This window comes from Enhydra lutris, unplaced genomic scaffold (assembly GCF_002288905.1).
Source record: "Enhydra lutris kenyoni isolate GAN:26980312 unplaced genomic scaffold, ASM228890v2 scaffoldscaffold68, whole genome shotgun sequence".
Lineage (NCBI taxonomy): Eukaryota > Metazoa > Chordata > Mammalia > Carnivora > Mustelidae > Enhydra > Enhydra lutris.
In genome coordinates this window covers 8,858,709-8,883,121 of record NW_019154152.1, presented here as the reverse complement: position 1 = coordinate 8,883,121, position 24,413 = coordinate 8,858,709, and the positions used below count along the sequence as shown (strand labels likewise).

The 24,413-nt window shown below is 39.8% G+C and overlaps 2 protein-coding genes and 1 pseudogene across 2 annotated transcripts; 1 reads left to right on the top strand and 2 right to left on the bottom strand.

Annotated features, from left to right (window-relative positions):
* Window positions 1–832: 832 nt before the first annotated feature.
* LOC111159480 (olfactory receptor 52H1-like) lies at window positions 833–1,774 on the bottom strand. The gene has a single exon (XM_022521989.1). It carries the CDS (start codon window positions 1,772–1,774, stop codon window positions 833–835), a length of 942 nt encoding a protein of 313 aa, XP_022377697.1.
* An 8,849-nt stretch (window positions 1,775–10,623) lies between these two features.
* On the top strand, window positions 10,624–11,456 carry LOC111159292 (annotated as a pseudogene).
* Window positions 11,457–15,904: 4,448 nt separating this feature from the next.
* On the bottom strand, window positions 15,905–16,855 carry LOC111159524 (olfactory receptor 52H1-like). The gene has a single exon (XM_022522047.1). The coding sequence runs from the start codon at window positions 16,853–16,855 to the stop codon at window positions 15,905–15,907; it is 951 nt and encodes a 316-aa protein (XP_022377755.1).
* Window positions 16,856–24,413: the final 7,558 nt, after the last annotated feature.

Here is a 24,413-nt window from a genome sequence, read left to right as displayed (position 1 = left end):
CAATCCATCTACACATCCCCTTAATAATGAATTATTCATTGATATTTTCACTTTTTGTCTCTCTTCTTCTGTATTTCTGCTTTAACACATTTTTCCTCTCATTGGCTGCAAATGTCAGTTTGCAAATTTGCATTGCTTTGTCCATTTAAAGTATGTCAGCTTGGGACGCCTCTGTGGCTCAGTGGGTTAAAGCCTCTGCCTTCGGCTCAGGTCATGATCCTGGGGTCCTGGGATGGAGCCCTGCATTGGGCTCTCTGCTCAGCAAGGAGCCTGCTTCCCCCTCTCTCTCTGCCTGCCTCTCTGCCTACTTATGATCTCTGTCTGTCAAATAAGTAAATAAAATCTTTAAAAAAAGTATGTCAGCTCTCTGTTTTTACATCTTCCTCATTATGTCCTATACAACTTCACATTCTACACATAATCAGGTCATCAGGAATTTTTTATACGTAGAACCATCTCCTCATATAGATCATGCCATTTTCCTGGTATGCAAAAGGACCTGTAAAGGTTCTCACTTTAAATAGGATTAGCTTTTTTTTAGGAATGTCTGGGTAGCTCAGTTGGTTAAGTGCCTGTCTCTTGATTTTGGCTAATGCCTTGATTTCAGATTCATGAAATTGAGCTCTGGCTCTGGCTCTACACTAAGCATGGAGCCTACTTAAGATTCTCTCTCTCTCCCTCCTTCTGCTCCACACCCCCACACTTGCACGCTCTCTCTCTCTCTCTAAAAACAAGCAAGTAAGTAAATAAATAGAAACAGCCTTTCTCTCTTTCTTGCTACCTTAATATCCCCTATAAAGTGATGTTAGCTTTCCCACAGCACATTGGAACATTATTCTGTACACTTGGTAGAAAACAAAAGTATGACCTTATGTCTGATCTGCTTAGTCTTCACTCCATAGACTATGGGGTTGAGTGCAGGTGGGATAACAATGTAGAGGTTGGCAAACATGATGTGGAAGGTGCGGGAGACATTGTGTCCAAAGCGATGGGCAAGGATGGAGAAAAAGGCAGGTGTATAAAACATCAGGATGACACAGACATGGGAACCACAGGTGCCAAGGGCCTTCTGGCGGGCATCCCGGGAGGGGAGACGGAAGACCGCACAGAAGATGAGGGTGTAGGAGACAGCAATGAGAATCACATCTGAGATGACCGTCATGATGGGAACACCAAAACCATACCAGATGTTGATGGAGATGTCCGCACAGGCGAGCCGGGCAACACCTATGTGCTCACAGTATGTGTGTGGGATGATGTGTGTCCTGCAGAAAGGCAGGCGTATGAGTAAGAATACAACTGGCAAGATAATGCTGAAACTTCGAAAAGAGATGCCCACTGCAATTTCGATGATGGTCTTGGGGGTCAGAACAGTGGTGTATCTCAGAGGGGAGCAGATGGCCACGTAGCGATCAAATGCCATGGCCAGGAGTATAGCTGAGTCCAAGACAAAGCTGCAGTGCAGAAAGAATAATTGGGTGAGGCAACCAGGAAAACTTATTTTCTGGGGACCAAGCCAGAAGATGATAAGAGTTTTGGGGACACATGTGGTAGACAATATTACATCTGTCATGGCCAGCATGGAAAGGAAAAAGAACATGGGTGCATGAAGACTCCGCTCCACAGCAATGAGGTAGAGAAGGATACTGTTGCCCACAATGGCCACGAGATAGATAAAACAGAAGGGGATGCTGATCCAGGCATGGTACTGCTCAAGGCCAGGGATGCCCAAAAGGGTGAAGTCTTCTGTGTGGTAGCTACTCAGGTTGTACATGGCCAGTGTGGTCTGAAGAATAGAATCTGTATCTGAAAAACAATTTTTTCTGTAATGAACCTGAATAAATTGCCAAGAACAACCTCCCAGTACTAGTAAGGGCAATATTCATGTGTTGAAGAGTGATCCCCCATTTAAAAAAAGGAAAGAGGGGCGCCTGGGTGGCTCAGTGGGTTAAGCCTCTGCCTTCGGCTCAGGTCATGGTCTCAAGGTCCTGGGATCAAGCCCCGCATTGGGCTCTCTGCTCAGCAGGGAGTCTGCTTCCCTTCCTCTCTCTCTCTGCCTGCCTCTCTGCCTACTTGTGATCTCTGTCTGTCAAATAACTAAATAAAATCTTAAAAAAAAAAAAAAAGGAAAGAAAGAAAGAGAGAGAGAAAGAAAAAAGAAAGAAAGAGAGAGAGAGAGATAGGGAGGGAGGAAGAGAGGGAGGGAGGGAGGGAGGAAAGGGTGGAGGGAGGAAGGAAGGAAAAAAGAAAGAAAGAGGGAAAGGCAGGCAGGCAGGCAGGCAGACTCCCCAGACATGACACTCCTGGTACTCATCACTCTGGAATCTTCAACTTGCATACTATTTTATTTCCATGTAATGATTGAGTGTTCCCTGGGTCAAAGTCATTATTTTCTACATAGACCTGAGTATAGAGAAAAACAGTCTAACCACATGCAGAGAAAGAAAGAAACTAAGAAAGTGAGGTACAATTGGAAAATATTATAGTCCAGCAGCATCATTTATAGTTATTATATGTCACAAGACACATACATTCAACTCCATTCTGGATATCATTTTATGGATATCGCACAGCACTCAAGTTTAATTTTAAAAAATTAAAATTAAGGGACGCCTGGGTGGCTCAGTGGGTTAAGCCGCTGCCTTCGGCTCAGGTCATGATCCCAGCGTCCTGGGATCGAGTCCCACATCGGGCTCCTTGCTCAGCAGGGAGCCTGCTTCTCCCTCTGCCTCTGCCTGCCACTCTATCTGCTTGTGCTCACTCTCGTGTGCTCTCTCTCTCTCTGACAAATAAATAAATAAAATCTTTAAAAAAAAATTAAAATTAAGATCCATCATATTTCTTCAGAAACCCAATCTTCCCTCCTTTGTCTAATATTTCATAGACTATTTCCCAGTGGAATATCATCCACTAAATAAGCCAAAACAAAAACCTGAGTTGCACTTATACTTTTCTCTCTTTAAATCCCCATGTGCAATAGATTACACTGATCTAATCCTTTTGGAATCAAAATTAAAAATCTTCAACATAGCTAACAAAGTGTCCACAATCTGGTCTTGTTACCTCTTCAGTCTTCTTGTTACATTCCAGGAATGTTTGCCAGAAAACCAAGTCCTGCTTTTTCTAAAAATCTGTATGTTAAACATAATTTCCATAGAAGACATATGGTAAATTCTTCTACCACTTTATTTCCAGGGTTCCAACTATAGTCTTTAGTTTTTTCCTCAAATTTTGACTGAAACATCTGCTGAGACTCACCCTTCTTCGCAGATGAACAGAAATGAGGTCAGAAATACTGGAAAGCCATGTGATAAAGAGAAATGAGACCACCGCGACTCCTTACAGGTAAACTATCACACTGCAAGGTATTCAAAGAGGTACGAGAGGCCATGAGTGGCCACACCTTGATGCTGCACTTCTCTGGAGAGAACAATGGCCATTGCAGATAAATAAAAGTCTAAACAGATCATGTGTGCCATTCTAAATACAGGTAAGCTACACACACTCCCTAGTGTGAAAGTCTCCTGACTCTGAGACCCTGCACCTATTTTTTCCTCCTTGACTTTAGTACAAACATCCCTGCCCCTCTTCCTGTCTCCAAGCCGTGCTAGGTTGCACTTATCCATCAGGACTCAACAAAGCCCCCTTTCATTCAATTGAAATATCACCTCCCCTCAAACAGGCTTCCTGATCTATGTTAGAAAATTCCATTTCCCAATCGTATTTCCTCTTTTCTGAAATTCACCATACTTACCACCCCCATTTACTGCTTATTTTTTCTGCTAGACCACAGGCTCTACAGAGGCAAAGAGCATGTCAGTTTTGTTTTTCCTGCTTTTGTTCTTGCTGCTGTTGTTTCAGTAATGCTTTCAATAGCTACCCAACGGTGGCAGTGAAAAAGTGCTCGGTGACTATATCTGGAGCTGAATGTTGTTGCTGAGTCCGGACAAGAATATACACCTTTTCTCTAAAATACATTTAAAATCATGAGATCTCTGTTACTCTGTTAAACAAAGGAAAATAAACCCATGCAAACTGGCAGCCAATAATATGCTAAACCAGAAAAGGGCTAAAGGCATTTCTACTGAACATAAAAAGATCTTGGCTTTTAAAACATTTGTATTAACATTGCTCAAGAAGTTTTACCCAGAGAAATAAGGCTGTTTACTTTTGCCCACCCCCTTTGTCTCTGTTGAGGTGAAAATTCTTCCAGAAAACATTTTCCTAATTCCAAGACTGGGTTCTCTTAGTAACACCCGCAGAATGGTGTACTTATGTCCTATGGAAACACATATAATTTATTTGTCTATGTTTGCCTATCTTCCACCCATCTTGAGTGTAAAGACATTTTCATAGTCAGAGTTTCATGTTTTATTCTAGTATAATTTCCACAAACACTTAAGGATTGTTGAATAGAAAAATAATGTTTAAATCATTGCACCTAAGTTCCTGTGGGATATGAGACCTTTGTCCTTCTGCCACATCTCTCTCTATGCCACCTCTATTTCCCCTTCTATTTACTCTACATTCCCTTAAAGTACAGTTTAATTAATAAGTGGCTAAAGTAACTAATGTGTTACAGCTTAATTAATAAGTGGCTAAAGTAATTAATGAGTGAGTGAAATAAAACGCAAACACACACAGGGAAATCTTAGGCAAAGTGTACACAAAGTCACATTATTGCTACTTCTTAAGAACCTACATTTTAGAGTCGAGATTCAGATTTGCATTCGATCAGTGCCTGTTTTTTCATTATACCAAACAAGCTATATGATCTTTCCTCGTAAAATTTTTGTGGGCATTACATAAGGCAAGTCCTCTGCTCAGGGTTAAGCTCTCCATAGATGCTGACTGTTGTGTGATGTCATTATTATCACAAACACTTGTTAACGCACACGGACGCCAGAAACCCACACAGTAACGGAAAATTTCAAGTCACACAGAAAACAGAGTTTGGGTCTACTCTTCCAGATCCAAACTCTCAGACTGTTGAGTCATGTCCTGAAGAAAAGTTCCAGTAGTCTTATTTGTTCACATTTGCCCCATTTGTCCATCATCCTACCAACCCCTGAGACTGTTTAAAATCTGACCCCCAGGCCTGCAGACTCTCTTTCATAAAGAAAACTGGATTGAGCCCACCCCTGTCTTTTCTTAGCATCTCCTTGCCATCCTCCTGGGTCCTCTGTATGTCCTTCTGTTAGGTACCCCAGGATTCGGAGCTCTGCCCTTGGCTTCCCCAACACTCACCAAACCTAGGCCCTTGGTGAAGACCAAAGATACACAGAAATGGCACCCTCAAGCAACCAGTCCTCTTATTTCTCTTCCTGGGCTTCAGACAGGGCACTCAAAACATGTGGGCCCCTGAGAGACCATAGCCACAAACCCAATCAGTGGCTGTGGCCTGCACAGGGAACACTTCCCAGGGGTCTAGCTCCTGAGGCTCTGAGGTCCCAAGGCCGAGGTAGACTGAGTCCCTGAGGACTCTTGTCTTCTAGAACAGGCAGTATCCTGGGCAGGCAGAGTTCCCTGGGACTTACGAGATGGCAGATGCCCTCTCCACCACTGCTGAAGCCATCAGCAGTGAAATTGTGTGTGTGTGTGTGTGTGTGTGTGTGTGCGCGTGTGTGTGTATGAGAGAGAGAGGAATTGCATGTCTTTGTAGGTAACTGCATTTATGTCATAGATATTCAATCTTTGTATAACTTTATGTAATAGTGATTTTAGTATGAAAACGCAAATAGACCTATGAAAGAGAATACATGTTCTTCTGATTCAAGCCTAAAAAGCAAATGCCTTTGCTATCATGAATCAGTCCTATTGATCAAACACTTGAACCGTCATGTAAATCTCCTTACACACATGCCTGCCAGCCCCAGCAACACAGACTTTAAGATATTTTTAGAACACGTTCCTTCTTTGTCACAACACTTCAGTCCCTTGTTATTTCTGCTGTTGGACCCTCATTGATCTGCAGATCTCAGTTCTTTCCCACCAAGCCATGCTCATCTTCCTAAAATAGAGATCAGATCATCATTTCTGCAGAGTTTATAAAGCCTTTTTTAAAAAAGATTTTATTAATTTATTTGACAGAGAGAAAGATCACAAGTAGGCAGAGAGTCAGGCAGAGAGAGAGAGGGAAGCAGGCTCCCTGCTGAGCGGAGACCCGGATTCGGGGCTTGATCCCAGGACCCTGAGATCATGACCTGAGCTGAAGGCAGAAGCTTAACCCACTGAGCCACCCAGGCGCCCCTTAAAAAGCCTTTTGTATCAATAAATATACAAATACAATATCAAGCAATTTCAAACCCTTGACTTCCTCTGCAGTGTCACCTCCTGCCCCTTTTCCTCCAAACACCCTAAATTCCAGACTAATCTATTTGGAATTCCAAACACACATTATAATCTTCCAAGCATCATCCCTAGGCATATTGCAGTCCCTCTTTCTAGAATATCTTTCCTATCCTTTTCTATCTGACTCAGCTTAAAATCTAGCATCACTTATTTGGAAAGTCACCCCTTACTCTCCCTTGAGTTTACCCCTGCCTTAGCCTTAATCAGATTATATTGCAATTATCTGTCTAGCTCTCTGTTTCTGCTTCTAGATGGCAAGTTTCTCAATGACAAGGACCTTATTCCTTTTTTTTTTTTTTTTTTTAGATTTTATTTATTTATTTTGACAGAGAGATTGATCACAAGTAGGCAGGGAAGCAGGCAGAGAGAGAGAGGAAGGGAAGCAGGCTCCCCGCGGAGCAAAGAGCCCGATGCGGGGCTCGATCCCAGGACCCTGGGATCATGACCTGAGCCGAAGGCAGAGGCTTTAACCTGCTGAGCCACCCAGGCGCCCCCAAGGACCTTATTCCTAATGTTGGGCACTAGGTTTCTATAGTTGCTCACAAAGTAGGCATTCAGAATTGTGTTCTCAATTACCAGTAGTAAAATCAATATTATTAGCATCTATTTGTATGACATTTATTATATAGCATTTTATAAAATTACTAGTATAATACCAATTAGAAAATAATTTTATGTTGTATTTGGAAAAAGCCTGAAATGTATACCTGTATGTTTACAAATCTAATTACCCACCTCTTCACACATTGTTTATGGTCATTGTCTTCCTGAAGTTACAGCATAATATAGAAAAGAAAAGAAATAGTTCTCATTGCTGAATCTTAAGGAAAAATTTATTAGTTTATAGTGATATCACAAACTCAGATTAAAGCAGAATATTTTTATAGAAGTGTACATTCCATGAAAACCTCTCTTTTTAAAAAAAGATTTATGTATTTATTTGAGAGGGATAGAAAGAGAGAAAGCATGAGCAGGGGAGGAGCAAAGGGAGAGGGAGAGAATTCTCAAGCATATTTCCCACCGAGCCTGGACCCTGATGCAAGGCTTGATCCCAGGACCCTGAGATCATGACCTGAGCCGAAATGAAGAGCTAGACCCTCAACTGACTTGTCACCCCAAACCTCTTTTTTTATTGTAACATTTCTATAGCCTTCTCTCAGTTCACACTCCTACCCCATCCAATTTCCTTTTTCTGGAAAATTTATGTCCTGTGACAAGCATGATTAGTAGGGAGGAAAATAAAGAACTGTGGGATCTAATTGCTGCTCTTGATTTACTTTTGTCTTTGAGGAAGTGTCTGCCTTGTTTTATAGAAATGCTTCATTTATTCATATACTGTATTTTGGGAAATAGTTGCTATTCTGAGTAGCATCAATGGTGCAGATTTTGATTTGTATGCACAGCCTAGGGCATTTTAATGCTGATAGCCAGGTAAATATAGGGGCCCTCAAGTGAGATGAGGAAACATCACAAAGATAAAGAATTCTGGTGATTATAAATATAAACAAGTATTGTGGTTTCAAAATATGTTCACAAGTTTTATGATACTCCTGTCTTGAGGGGATAGTGCGTAATTCCCCTCCAACTGAGTTTGGGTTGGGCTCAGTGATTCATCTCTAAAAAAACAGCATATGGTTGGATGCATGCTTCCTGAGGCTAGGTCATAAAAGGCATGGAGGATTCCTCTTTGCTGTCTCTCCTGAATCGCCCACTCTGGGCAAAGCCAGCCTTGATGCCACGAGGAAACTCAAACAGCCTGTGTGGGCAGGAACTGAAACCTCTTTGATAATGAATAGCACTACCTATAGTGATCATCTTGGAACTAGCTCCTCCAGCTCCACCCAAGGTTTCAGATGTCTGCAACCCCAATAACTTGTGGACTACAACCAGTAAGAGACCCAAAGCAGAACCTTCTATGTAGGCCAGTCCTGAAGTCTTGACACTCAGAGACTCTGATAATCAATGTTTACTGTTAAGTTAACTTTGGGGGTAACTTGTTACACAGTGTAGAGAGCTGATAGGAAAAGGAACACAGATTATCCTATGTAGTCCTACATATGGATAAGGAACTGAAGGCCAGGGCAGGGTAACTGCAGTTCTTAGCCACTTGGGCCACTTAAAGATAATCCACTATAATTCTACTTAAATCACCCCCTTTGAAACTTACCTCAACAGAGACACCTGCACATGTGAAATACAGTAAGCACCAGGCATGATATTTGTCAAAGGATTTCAAGATCACTTTTTTCACACAACAAACAATTATTAAGATAAGAATAATATGTCAGGCCCAGAAACCAGACTTTATGCTAGACCCTGAATATTCAGAAATAAATATCAGTATTCCACTAGAGGACATAACCTGCTAAGGTAAACAGGCTTATAAAATGAAATTTTGATACAAATGAGAGTCGCAGGAAACCCAAGGGTGTCGTTGGAAACTGAGTGGAGGAATCACACCACAGCCTAGGGACCAGCAAAGATCGTGAGCAACAAAGTAACATACTAGGAGTCTCCAGGATGAAAAAAGGTTAAAGAACAACAGACACTGGGCATGGAGTGTGCTTGAGATTCTCTTTCTCCCTCTGCCTCTGCCCCTACCCCTTCCCTGTCTCAAAATAAAAATGAAATCTTCAATGATGGCAGGGTTGGAAATTTTATTTTTATTTTCTTTCAAGAGAATAGTATTCATTATATGTTACCTTTTCAGTGATGAAACTCATTTAACACAAGGTAGAGGGTTTCACAAAATTGTCTGAGAGGGAAGATTTGAGAAAAGTCAACAGTATTATGTTTCCCAAAGGATAGAATTTTCGGGTTTACTAATTTTATTCAGTCCTTGCACACACATGAGATAAAACTTGAAAGAATTAAAAAACCAACAAAGAAAGAAATTATGAAATTCATTTTTAAAGGAATTTCAATAAGTGATTGGTAGCAGAATCCAATTATATCTATGATTTACATTTTCAACTTCCTCAAGTTACTTATTTCTGATTATGTTTCTTTAAAGTAAAGAAGTTGGGGAGAAAAAGTAATGAAGCTGGGATGTATAAATAAAGAAAACTCTGAGATAGAGAAACAGTATTTTTTAATAATCTAGGTAAATTTCATACAGCCACCCAAGCATCCCGGGATTTCTATTATATAGGTCTTGAAATCCTTTTCCCTTTTATGCACATATTGGTATCTCTATATTCATTGCAGGTGATTAATAGGTGTTTAGTTTATCAAAAGATCAATAGTTGATTAGGTAAATATATGTACCAGATAACAGGATTCTTGTTTAACAATTTAAAAAAAAATGTTTTGGGGTGCCTGGGTGGCTCAGTGGGTTAAAGCCTCTGCCTTCGGCTCAGGTCATGATCCCAGGGTTCTGGGATCGAGCCCCACATCGGGCTCTCTGCTAAGCAGGGAGCCTGCTTCCCTTCCTCTCTCTCTGCCTGCCTCTCTGCCTACTTGTGATCTCTGTACGTCAAATAAATAAATAAAATCTTTAAATAAATTAATAAATAATTTAAAAAGTTTTTACTTGGTTTTTATATGCTTTACAAAAATTTATAACTTTAACTTTCTTCCCCATCTTAAAATATTTAGTCAGAGAATACAATTTATTATTACAGGTTTTAAAATTTTGTATGACTATCATTTTAAAATTATGACCATTCTGTGAGAAAACAGTACCAGCCTCGGGATTTTCCTCAGGACCATCTTTGTGAAATCCTATTTTTTTTTTTTTTAAGATTTTATCTATCTGAGAGACAGTAAGTGAGAGAGGGAGCACGAGTAGGGGAAGGGGCAGAGGAAGAGGGAGAAGCAGGCTCATTGTTCTGCAAAGAGCCAGATGTGGGGCTGGACCCCAGGACCCTGGGATTATGACCGGAGCGGAAGGCAGACTCTTAACTGATTGAACCACTCAGGCACCCCTGAAATTCTTTGATCTTGCTTTGAATGTTTGGAATCTTTCTCCTCGCTATAAAATACTACAAACCTTTAGGTCCATTCTTACCACTTCTGAGTAGGCGGGAACTTCCTGAGATTTTACACAGCAGATGTCTGAGCCCTTGATCTTGCTAGTTGATTGTGACAGGCTAGCTCTCAAGCTTTCTCTCTTCTTATAGGTAAATGATAAAAATTCCAACCACGATTCAGGCATGGTTTATCCCAATGATTCCACCATCAGTTATGATGTGTTTATCCTCATTGGCATCCCTGGTCTGAAGAAGCTGCTCATGAGGATCTCCACACCCTTCTGCGAGGTACCTGGTGGCTATGTCAGGAAATGTTATCCTGATCTGCATGGTGGCAGTGGAGCACAGTGTTCATAAACCCATGTACCTCTTCTTCTCCCTGTTGGTTTTGTGGGATCTAATGCTATCCCCATCCACAGTGTGTGGATGAGCATCTTCTGGTTTGATGATGTGGACATCTCCTTTGATGGTTGTGTAACCCAGCTCTTCTTTATGCTTTTTGCCTTTGTAGGGAGTTAGACATTCTCTTGGCCATGGCTTTTGATCATTAATGTGGCCATCTGTTACCCATTGAGATATACCCCCATTCTTAGCCATGGTGTCATTGGCAAGATAGGGGGTGTTGTAGTACTCAGGAGTTTTGCAACTGTTTTCCCATTATCTTTCTAGTGAACCATCTGCCCTTTTGCCAGGCAAACATTATTGCCCATACATTCTGTGAACACATGGGGCTGGCAAACCTGGCTTGTGCTGATATCACCATCGACATTTGGTATGGAATCTCTGTACCATTACTCAGTGTTATGCTAGCTGTGGTGACAATAGACATCGCCTATGGGCTCATTCTCCAGGCAGTCCTCAGGCTGCCATTCCATGATGTGTGAAGGAAAGCCCTCAGCATGTGTGGTTCCCATGTCTGTATCATCCTCATGTTCTATCTTCCAGGGATTTTCACTGTCATTGCTCAGTGCTTCAGCCAAAAAAATCCCCAAGCAAGTCCACATTCTGTTAGCCAATCTCTATGTTCTTTTTCCCCTCATGTTGAACCCAGTTATCTATGGGGTAAAGATCAAACAGATTTATGACCTAGTGGCCCTTGTGTTTTCTTTGAAAAGGAAATGTTGCCGAGGATAAATGACTCTTGTGGTTTTTTAGACATAAGTAGGAAGAGTCCTATTTTAAAAAAGGACAGGTAAGTTGTCATTTTGGATAGATTCTACTTGTTAAGAAAGTAGTCTTTTTTTATTCGCTAGAGATGACCCAACTTGTATGTGTCCCTTATTTCAAAGGTAAATACGTTATTGAAAACCCATAGGCATAAAGCTACTATTTTAAATGTCTACAGGGTTCTTTGGTATTTAATAACACATTTCCATTTCTACCAAACAAATATAAGATTTATAGAACACGTCTCCATCTACTATTCAGACTTTTAGATCTTTATGTGTCCTCCCCAACAGCTACATTCAATACAAATTAGAGTTCACCCCAAAATTGTGTATAAATAAGGGAAATGTGGAGGTTCTCCCTTCTATCTTACTTTATTCACAGAAGAATACCTTCACAATCTTGTAACACAAACGGTAATATTTGATGATAGTAGATAGCCTGATCTGCACAAATGAAATGAGATTCACTGCTGTAAGTATGTAATTTGGGAGGAAAAAAAAAGACAAGACAATTAAATTTTTGCAAACACAAACTGCTTGGATGCTATGTGTCCTGTGCTACCCTCCTAATCTGTGCTTCAGCAACCCTCTTTTCAGACTCCTTAACACCTATTTCACAGGGCTGTGGTATGAGGATCCAAAGAGAAGTCGGATGCAAGAGCACTTTAGAAATTATAAAATGCTATACAAATGTGCTGCATCGCTGTAATTAAGGTCATTATCTTCCCTGGTATGAGCTTTCACACTCCTTACAGTCAAAGGTTAAGAACAAAACAAAGCAAAAAAACCCGTCCTTTGTCTACAGCAAAGTCTTATCTTTTCTTTTCTTTTGCATCAGGATTAATTGAGCCCCAGGGTAGTGTCCTGCCACAGCTTTTTCATATCAGGCATGCCCTGCCCTCTTGGGATGGGGGATCACCAGGCATACTCCTGGGTGCTCAGTCTGCACAGCCCTTACTCTAGACAGTGTGGGCTGGGTCTGCACTTCCTTCACAAGCACCTACAGGAATTTTCAAGGAAATTCTACCTTGCTCCATAATCATGGAACTTCCTTTTGGGGTATAGAGAAAATATTTTTGTGTTTTCCCTAAGTTGGGTTTTCTGAATAACTTTTACCAAAATCTTGGCATCCTGGGCTAAGAGCAAGTCTTGGAAAGTTAATTTACAATGATAGTGAAATAACTAAGGATAATGAGAAATCTCCAGATTTACCTAATTCCAGAAGGACAAACACATGGCTGGGTTTAGAGCTGAAGACAAGTGTCTCATCTTTTCCCTGGAGAGATTTATTTCTCATCAGACTCCAAAGAAACTTTCCCCGAAAGAAGTGGGAGTGAGATAGAGGGAAAATAGTCTCTCTGGCTTCTACAAGCAGAGAAAATACATTTATCTTCAGTATTTGGTTTTGACCTAGCCTTCACTGTATAGCCCTAGTGGTAAGAATCAAGTATGGGAAACCACACAGTTTTCATTTTTTTTTTTTTTTAAGATTTTATTTATTTATTTGACAGAGATCACAAGTAGACAGAGAGGCAGGCGGGGGGGGGGGTGGAAGCAGGCTCCCTGCTGAGCAGAGAGCCCGATGCGGGGCTTGATCCCAGGACCCTGAGATCATGATCTGAGTTGAAGGCAGAGGCTTAACCCACTGAGCCACCCAGGCACCCCTTCACTAACTTTTTAAGGGAATAGTAATAATCTATTCCTGATCTAGAACAGTTTGTGTGTGCATTCAGGACAAAATTGATGACATGAGTATTTACAAGGCAACACATGCTCAGCACAACATTCCAGTATAAATGGTCTTCTACTTCCATAATACTCAACCCTGTTAAGTCTCGGGTGGCTGCTGTCCCTGTGCCTATCCCTGTCTCTCCTTCCCACTTTATTGCTTATTGCCGCATAAATCCATATACCTAAAAGAGCCTATCTCAATCACAACAAAATAATGTGCTAACCACCCCCCCCCAACAATACTACCAAGCTTAGGAAGATGACAGGTCTTGGGGCAAAAAAATGGCCAAATGGACATAAACATCAGGGTTCAGAAGACAAAAGCCCAACAGTGGGTGAAGTTCAAATGCAGTCCTAAAAGGACTGAAGTCACGGCCTGAGCATATTTAGGCCTCTGAGGTGGGCCTCAACAGAACTGCAGGCAGTGATGTACTACTGAATGCTCAGCAACTGTCTTTTGGGGGGGTTGGTTTGTACATTTGCTGATTCCTGAGGTGTAGATATTCCCAGTATAACTGATTTCAAGCTGCCAATATGCTGTTGACCTGCTTGCAAAATTCCTGAAAATTTAATACCTGGCTTTTGGCGTGAAGAGTCTTTCTTCATTCAGCACCCCACTAATTGCAGCTCTTCTTAGACCTGATACACTGGGCTTAGAATGAGCTTGGAAATTGCAGCTTTGGTTTAGCTCAGAAGAGATTCAAAAGAGTGAGGTCTCTGTGCTGGAGAAATCCCGCCTTTGTGGGAGCTAGGACAGTTAGTGAGTAGGAGCAAATACTTTGAAATCATACAGACTCATTAGCTTTATGCTCAACATATATTATTTATATGATACCGAACATACTACTTAATTTTTTGGTTAAGGTAGGATTCACATAACATAAAAATTCCCTATCTTAATTAACCATTTTACAGTGGTCAAGTCAATAGCTTTTAGTACATTTACAATGTTGTACAATCACCACCATTATCTAATTCCAGAACATTTTCATCATCCCACAAGGAAACCACATCCTCCCCAAGCAGTCACTTGTTATTTCCCTTTCCCCAGTTGTCTAGCCACTACTAATTGACTTTCTGTCAATGGATTTGACTATTCTGGACTTTTGACCTAAATGGAATCCTACGATACATCAGCCTTCTGTGTCTGGTTTCTTTCACTTAGCATAGTGTTTTTAAGCTTCATCCATGTGATATTATGTATGAGAACTTCATACCTTCTTATGGCTGAAAAAGATTCCATTGTTTAGATTGAACATATTTGTTTTATCCATTTATCAGTTGATATGCATTTGATATGAGTGGTTTCTATTTGAGGGTTTATTAAAAATAATGCCATTTATTGTAAATAAATAACATTTATTTACAAGTTTCAATGCAAACATGTTTTCAGTTCTTTTTGGTATATACCTAGGAGGAGGACTGGGTCATTTGACAATGCTGCTATATTTAACCTTTTGAGGAACTGCCAATCTGTATTCTACAGAGGCTGTAACATTTTACAGTCCTACCAGCAAAGCATCAGGGTTCAATATCTTTGTATCTCTACCAACACTTATTATTTCCCCCTTGTTTTTTTTTTTAATTACAGTAATCCTGGTGGGTGTGAACTAGAACAATAAAAAGAGATTGAAAAAATACTTCCTTTCACTCCTTTTCCTACCGAAGTGCAAGCTAAGCTTCAATTCCAGAGGAAATAGCATGTGTGAAAGTCCAGAAGGAAAGGGAATGTAGTTTGAAAAAGCATAAGACATACAAAGTGATTGTAGCATAAAGGGCATGTGAGCCAAAGTGAGAGCAAGGGTGAGAGGTGGGTCAGTGGGCACCAAGCAACAACTGGTTAGCACCAACCACGCTGTAAGAGGCATTGAAGATAAGTTGGGGCACTTGAGTTTTCTTCCAAGCAAAATGGGTAACTTGAATGATTTTTAAGTAAAGGATTGACCTCATTAATTGGGATGTAGTAAGACCACCCTGATTTCTGAGTAAAAAAAATGGATGCAAGAGAGAAAAACTTGGAGTGAGCAAATGCCAAATGAGGCTGCTGAACAGACCAAGAACACAGAAAGAGACAGAGAGAGAGAAGTGATCATATTTTAATATGGCACTTGAATGAATTTAAAGGCTATTCAGAGGACGTAATTGAATAAATGATTTTTAGTTTATGTCGATTGTGGAGTTTCAGTGGGATAACCAGGAGACATTGCCAAATACAGAGTTGGCTATGTGGGACAGAGAAAGAATTGGGAGTAGAGCTTCAGATGTGGGAATTTTCAGCATGAAGATTGTTATTCACTTTATGAGTTTAATGGGTGCTAAACAAGCCTATGAATAAAGTACTGTTTTGTTTTTTTTTTTTTTTAGAATTTATTTAAGGAGGACATTGAAGCAGAATAAAAGGACCAAAGGAAGAGTAAATATTTTTGCATTTAAGGTTTTGATTGTATAAAATTAAGATTCTTCCCTCTGATGTCTGTCATTTTTTAGGGATTTGAAAAATTCTTATCTCTCTTCCTGTAATCCCACCATTGATTTTCTCCAACAGAATTATAGTCTTGAGATTCATAGGAATTGAGTCCATTATTGGAGGACTTCCTGCTACTGATTTACATAACAAATGCTATTAAACAATATGATTACTTAACTTCCCACAATTTTTCTTTCCATATTCTCAGCCAAGGGTTACTGCATCCCTTTAGAAAAGAAAAGAAAAGTGACCTTGTCCCTGATCTGCTTGGTTTTTACACCATAAATGATGGGATTGAATGCAGGAGGGATGGCCACATAGAGGTTGGCAAACATAATATGAAAGGTGAGAGAGATATTGTGACCGAAGCGATGAGTGAGGGCAGAGAATATGGCTCGTGTGTAGAATATGAGAATGACACTGACATGGGAACCACAGGTACTAAGGGCTTTCTCTCGGGCATCTCTGGATGAAAGGTGGAAAACAGCATGAAGGATGAAAGAATAGGAAATACCAATGAGGATCAGGTCTGAGATAACGGTCATTACAGGCACAGCAAAACCATACCAAATGTTGATGGAGATGTCAGCGCAGGCGAGCCGGGCCACCCCTATATGTTCACAGTATGTGTGAGGAATGATACATGACCTGCAGAAGGGCAAACGCTTCACCAGGAAAACAACAGGCAGAATGACACTGAAGCTCCGAACAACAATGCTCACCATGATTTTGACAATTGTCCTAGGTGTCAAAACACTTGTGTATCTCAAAGGAGAACAAATGGCCATGTAACGATCAAATGCCATGCCCAACAAAATGGCTGAGTCCAGAAAAAAGCTGAAGTGAAGAAAGAACATTTGGGTAAGGCAGCTGGGAAAAATAATTTTCTGAGCTTTCAACCAGAATATGCCAAGGGTTTTGGGCACACAAGTGGTACATAATATGAGGTCTGCAGAGGCCAACATGGAGAGAAAGAAGAACATGGGCTCATGGAGGCTGTGGTCCATCGTGATGAGGTAAAGAAGGATACTGTTGCCTGCAAGGGCCACCAGGTACATAATGAAGAAAGGAATCCCAATCCAGATGTGGAACTGCTCCAGCCCTGGGATCCCCATGAGCATGAAGAAGCCTGGATTGAAACTTGTTAAATTCAGTGTAGACATCATGGTAATTGTAATTCCTTGAGGACAAAAATATAGTATTTTATTTCTGGAACTGATGGGCCATGAATTCCCTGTAAGACTTTTCCAGAGCTAAGATCCCTTCATTCTCTTTGCATGACAAACACTGTGGCAAACACAACCTACCTTTTGTCACAATTTTTATAGCACTTACCACAGGATGCCAAGAGACATTAATTAAACTAATAATTCCCTGACTATAGACAGTACCATAACACAGTATTATTACTATATTGGGACCGTCCCACCAGATCTATGACCTGGGATTATTGCTGGGCCTGTGTTGTCAGCTGAAGTTCCAAGATTATCTTGTCCTCACCAAGTAATTCAGTCTGAGATTTCCCGAATATCCTACCAGGCACGAGTCTCAATAATATCTTCACTGAGGTATCCATTCAAAGAAATAACAGGGACCCGATGCGAATTAGTAAATCTGTATTCTTCATTGCCAATAAATCATTAGGACTCTAATGAGCCAATATACTACTGCCTATTCGTTCCACTTCCTTAATATCTCGAAGAAAATCTCCTTCTAAATATTCTTCTGTCAACTCATCGACAATTCTCCAAAACCCCTTATTTCTTCCACCTGCCAGTTTCCTGACTAACTACCGTCGCTTTGTCATCACATCCTTCTCCCACCACTGGAGCATGATGTTCAGAGGGTTGACAGAGGCTCCTCCTCCTTCAGTCCCTATATCTCATCTGCCAGCTCTTCCTTTTTTTTTTTTTTAATATTTTATTTATTTATTTGACAGAGAGAGAGAGAGATCACAAGTAGGCAGAGAGGCAGGCAGAGAGAGAGGGGGGAAGCAGGCTTCCTGCTGAGCAGAGAGCCCCATGCGGGGCTCGATCCCAGGACCCTGAGATCATGACCTGAGCTGAAGGCAGAGGCTTAACCCACTGAGCCACCCAGGTGCCCCATCTGTCAGCTCTTCTGATCCTCTTTGAAATCCTGTCTGATCTGCCTACTCTATTTGTCTACTTCCTCACCTTTTCAAGTCATTAGTCACTAACTGGAGCCATACAATAAGAATCCCAGTTCTTCCAATATCCTGGGAGTTTTTTTCTTTATCTCATGCTGCCAGATTGCTCTCTTAAAAATATGAAATTATTAGAACATTTACAACCTTGCTTAAAAGCTTGTCATTGGGATGCCTGGGTGGCTTAGGCAGTTAAGCATCTGCCTTTCACTCAGGTCATGGTCCCAGGTACTGGGATTGAGTCCCACATGGGGCTCCTTGCTGGGCAAGGAACCTGCTTCTCCCTGTGCCTGCAGCTCCCCCTGCTGGTGCTCACTTGCTTGCACACGCGTATGTACTCTCTTTGTCTCTCTCTCTGACAAATAAATAAATAAAATCTTAAATTTTTTTTAAGATTTTATTTATTTATTTGACAGACAGATCACAAGTAGGCAGAGAGGCAGGCAGAGAGAGAGGAGGAAGCAGGCTCCCTGCTGAGCAGAGAGCCCGATGCGGGGCTTGATTCCAGGACCCTAGGATCATGACCTGAGCCAAAGGCAGAGGCTTTAACTCACTGAGCCACCCAGGTGCCCCTTAAAAATATTTTTTAAAAAAATAAAAGCTTGTCATTGCCCCCATTATACCTACAGAATATATTTTATCTCCTGCTTGGTGAGTCCGTCGTTTCCTTATATATTTTAGTTCTACCTATGTGAATGTGTCTCACATTTTCCCCTATAAGGTGGACGTCCATATAGACCTCCATAGATTTCTCCTTCATTCCTACAACTCATTGCTTAGATTACTGCCTTTTCCATCAGTGTAATCTTGTTTCCTCTCAACATGTGTAAATTCTATTCATTGCTCTTGATCCTTACCAACACTGATGTCTCCAGCACACCTTCTGAACCAAGCAGTCCATTCCCTTGCTTGTAAAATCACTTTAATCATTTTACCAAACTACCAGATGACTGTATTTTTACATTATTTTCATGCCTGTTCTCTTGGATTCTCTTTTATAGATATGTGAGCATCCTCTGTTAATGATTGGAACTCCTCTTGAGGACAAATTTTCTGTCCTCACAGATCTCTTCTAGAATAAAAGAAGGCAAGATTTCACATAGAATAACTGTTCATACAATCTCAGGAGTAAAACTGATATTTCAAGCCTGTCATTCTTTACTTATTTTTTCATTGTGTCCTGTTTGGGCCAGAAAATATTGAATATATAGCTTGAATACACGCACACACATACACCACACACACACACATTTTCTTGGCTCATTGTCTCATCCTCCAACCTCAAAGACAATAAAAGTGGGTTGAGTCTTTCTCAAGTCTCCTTATTCTAACCTCTACAGTCACATACCTCTCTCTGACTCTGAACTTTTCTATCTGCCTCTTCTGCTTTTAAAGACCACTGCAGGGCGCCTGGGTGGCTCAGTGGATTGAGCCTCTGCCTTCGGCTCGGGCCATGATCTCAGGGTTCTGGGATCGAGTCCCGCATCGGGCTCTCTGCTTGGCAGGGAGCCTGCTTCCTCCTCTCTCTCTCTCTTTCTGTGCCTACTCGTGATCTCTCTCTGTCAAATAAATAAAATCTTTAAAAAAAAAAAAGAAAGAAAGAAATAAAGACCACTGCAATTATATCAGAATCACCCAGATAACCCAATGTAGTGTTTTATAGTCAAGTGATTAGCAGTCATAAATATCTTTTGACATATAAATAACTTATATGCAGGTTCCAGGAATTAGGATATGCATATCTTTGAGGGGTCATTCATTATTTTAGCTATTATAATCTTTCCCTGGATTTTTCCCAGGATCTTTTCCAGTCTGCCTCCCCAAAACAACTACCAACATTACCATGCTCAGATTATACTCACAGGCACCTTATTCTGATGTTAGGAAACCAATAAAGGACTCGAAGATGATAATTCCAAGATAAGAACAGAGAGATACAGGAGGTAACACAACACAGTTGGGGAGAACATATAAAGAGAAAGGTACCCAGACAAGAAGTGAAGAGCATAGGAACAAAGAAATTTAATTCCAGCCAAGAAAGACAGACACACCTGGACAGCATAACCTTTTATTTCTCACTGCTTTTCTCAGGGGATGGAAAGACTGAGAAGCGAGGTGTCTAAATTCTGGGGGAACTCCAGGGAGTCTAGTCACCAGTCAATACTATTAGTATTAGTATATAAATGTTTACATTAATGTTTTCCTGGTCTAGAAACATGGTATGATTCAGGGTTTGGGATAGAGAGGAGGAACCACGAAGTGCTGGAATACTTCAGCGTGCATAGAGTAGTCATTTACAGAGAATTCAAGAAATAATTTTTTTGAAAGAAAAAAACAATTTGAATTAGCTAGGCTTCAGGTTCTGACTCTGAAGAATGGTGTGATAATAACCCTTTAAACTCAGATCCCAGATGTTTATGTGAGTGTTTGGAGAAAAACAATTGATTGATTAGGGATGTGGGTGAGTTCCAGATATGGTTGTAGGACAAATACGAGTATCACCTGTTTCACCAAATGGGGCTTTCTGGTCTCTCCTTGTAACTGCCTTGAGGTACTTTGAAGAAACTCTAGACTCCTGAGCAAGATGAGCTAATCTTTTACATAAACAACTCCTTTAGGTCTTTGCATATTATCGAATGTTTAACCTACTGCTGGTGATTATCATTAACAACCAGATGCTTATGGCAGAAACTTTAAAGTTATTCTTGAAACCACTTCTTCTCTCACTTCTCTTATTTTCATTTTATTGATTCTGTTAATGTGTTGCCAAAAACAAAACAAAACAAACAAAAAACAACAACCTACCACAGGTCTTAGTATCTTACAGGGACATTTCACATTTGAATTGCCTTGACAGTGTAACAGATCTGCTTACTAAGGAAAGAGCTGAAGATACATTGTAATTTTGTGGTACTAAGGTTTCCATTTTACAAATCAGATAAAAGTATCAAGTTCAGAATATCTCAAGGGAAAACAGGCCAGCATATTAAAGATTGTATGCTGGCCAGCTTGGTATATCAACTGTGGCGCATAAAAATGGGTAAAATAGGGGCGCCTGGGTGACTCAGTCGGTTAAGCGGCTGCCTTTGGCTCTGGTCATGATCCCAGAGTCCTGGGATGGAGCCCCGCATCGGTCTCCCTGCTCAGCAGGGGAGTCTGCTTCTCCCTCTACCTCTGCCTGCTGCTCTGCCTACTTGTACTCTCTATCTGTCAAATAATAAATAAAATCTTAAAAAAAATTTTTTTAATGGGTAAAATAATCTCCTCCTCCCCTTAAAACGTATTCTTTTGATTCTGCTGTGCCCCTGAGTTCTTGCAGATCTTTGAGCAACTTACATGAAATTGACCTTCTTTCATCTCAGGAGGTCAAAGTGAAAATTCCAGAGGAAAAAATCAAACTGAGCATGAGGTAACACTAACCCCATCCATTTCAACTATATAAAAAAGTAAGTCTAACATTCCAAAATAAAAACACATAGTATACACAAAAACTCCATTTCAAAAAAATCAAAGTAAAATAGTAACACACTGAAATATTTTAAAACTAAACTGTTCCATCTAAGAAGAGCCTAAGGAGATATGAAACTAAATATAATGAAGTTTCCAGGATAGGACTCTGGGACAGAAAAAGTACATCAGTTAAAACTAGAGAAAACTGTTATGGCTGCTTGTACTAGATTGTCCTTTGTCTCTGACTGAGGAATTTGTGTCTTCTACCAGCCACCATGAAACTGTGGCAAGATAACTTGGTTAGCTTGCAAGGAGAGGAAAATTTCAGACTCCTCACAGTTCTTAACATAGACAATTTGGGAATATAGAATAAATACATCATAAAACCAAGTAAACAAAATATCCCTAAGAAACAATGACTCACAGAAATGAAACTATCTTTACTATCAGCTGTCCTCTTTATAAAGGCATCAAGATTGATTCTTTGGAACAAATAAATTTAATTATAAAATGATTTGTTGAAAATGAAACAGATATATACCATTCTAGGATGCTATATCAAAAGAAGTAGTGTTGAGTTATAGCTCTTTCTAACAAGGTTGTTTTCTGAACCTACAAAACATATAGTAAATGTTCAAAAGATGTTTAACTATTATAATTAATTCTTGTATATAAAATAGAATATATTGGGTGAACCTGGTAGTGGTATTAGGGAGGGTACATATTGCATGGAGCACTGAGTGTGGTGTATAAACAATGAGTTTTGGAACACTGAAGAGACATAAAATAAAATGAAAAAAAAAATATATGTATGTATGTATCACCTATAATTATATCATCATCATTTTTTCTGTACAAATAATCTTAGTTATATACTGGTATTTCTACTGCAAATATACTGTAAATAGAAGTAAGTCTTTCGATATAAATTATATCTGAAATGAACATTTGTTGATATCACTTTACCTTCATTAATAATAATGTGTCAATATTGGTATATTGGTTATAAAATGTACCATACTGGTATAAGATATTATTGATATCTTATTATTAATTATAGGAAATCTCTGTACAGTCTTTGTAAGTTTTCTGTACCAGAAACTACTAAGATAGGAGCTTATTACAGTAAAGGGATACAAGATCATGTTTTTTTAAAAAATCACCAGCATTTCTCTTCTCTTACGTAGTCCTAAGACTATGAGAAAAAAATGCTCCCCTCATTATAGTTTCCACTTCTTTCCTCCCATTCCTTCATGAACACTCTCCAGTCTCTACCACCCACTAAAACTGCCCTCTCTCTGGTACCCAGTGACCTGCATAATGTCCAGTCTTATGGGTAATTCTCAGCTGTCTATCTACTCAACACATAAGCAGCATTTGAAAACTATGAACACTTCCACCTACTCCAATTTTTTTCTTTCATATCTTGATTTTTATATTTTCTCCTGTCCCTTCTTCTACCTCATTGGCTGATTCTTTTTTTTCTCCCTTTCTATGTCCTCTGTCTTTCCTTTTTCTGAATCTTTTATTACTCCAGGGTTCCGTCTTCAGCTCTCCTTGCTCTAGTTTTACTCCACAAAGTGTGTGTGTGTATGTGTGTGTGTGTGTGTGTGTATTTTAAGCACCATTTATTCACTCATGACTCCTAAATTTATATTCCAATTCCTAGATTCAACTGCTTTCTCAGCACATCTACCTAATGCTGTATAGGCATTTCAAGCGAAACATGCCCAAAATCAGACTCTTCCTCCTCCTTAAACCATCTTTATCACTGTAAATAGCAACTCCATCATTCCAGTTGCTGAGACCAATAACGTTTGAATCATTCTTGATTCTTTCTCTTATATCACTCGTGTGATCATCATTAAATCCTATTAGCTCTACTATCAAAGTGTATTCAAATTTATTTTCAAAACCTCTAATTCTCCATCCTTAGTCCATGTGGCTATAATTTCTCATCTGGAAAATCAAAATAGCTTCTTACATGGTCTATCTTCAGTTTACTTACCATAGAAAAGCCAATAATATTTCTAAACATGTAAGCCATAACATGTAATTTCTCACTTCAAAATATTTTTGACGACCACTATGGAAAATTGTTTAACAGTTCTTTTCAAAACTAAAAATAGACTTTCCATATAACCCAGCTATTGCACATTTTGCAGTAGATATGGGGCATTTATCCCAGAGAAATAGAGATTTTATTTTCATGCATGAACTTATAGTTGGATGTTCATAAAGATTTATTCATAATAGTCTCAAACTGAAAACTACACAAATATCCTTCAAAAAATGAATGGTTAGACAAACTGTAGTATCACTGAATACTACCTAGCAATAAACAGAAACGAACTGTTGGCACACTCAACAACTTGCATGAACTGCAAAGAAATCATGCAGAGTGAAAAGCCATTCTCAAAAGAGTGAATACTGCATAACTCCATTCATGAAACATTGGTAAAATATAATTATAGAGATAGAGACTAGAATAGTGGTTGTCAAGCGTTAGGAAGAGGGAAGGGATAGTCATGGCTATACAGAAGTAAAATGTGGGAATCTTGTGGCAATGTTCCATTTGAATATCATGATTTTGTTGGTAGTTTAGCAAGGCAATACATGTAATAAAATTGCATAGAAATATACATACAGACACAAATGAGTACATGTATAAATGGTGGAATTGGAATGAGCTCTATGAGTCCTTGTCAATCTCTTGGGTTTGATATTTTGTGATAGATACTTAAGACATCAACATTGAGAGGATGAATAAAGGTGCATGAGATTTCCTAGTATGCTTCTTTGTGAACTTCTATGAATTTATAATTATGTCAAAATTTAAATAGTTTTTAAAGACCTCTTGCTGTGCTTTTCTAGCTCACTAAGAATAAAATATAAAATCTGTATTGCATGACTTACTGAAGCCCCTGAATGATGCGGCCTCTTCCCCACCCAACCACTTATCCCCACCAATCCTCCAGTCATAATATACCACTACCTATTCTTCAGACACACCAATCAAGCTCATGTTTCTAGGTTCTTGCTCTTAATTATACCTCTGCTAGGGATGACCTTTAACCAAAACTCTGAATGTTTGCTTTCATCGTCTAATC

Bases quoted from the DNA above. Each gene is read 5' to 3' on its own strand.
- LOC111159480 (XM_022521989.1), bottom strand. From the start codon at position 1,774: ATGTACAACCTGAGTAGCTACCACACAGAAGACTTCACCCTTTTGGGC.
- LOC111159524 (XM_022522047.1), bottom strand. From the start codon at position 16,855: ATGATGTCTACACTGAATTTAACAAGTTTCAATCCAGGCTTCTTCATG.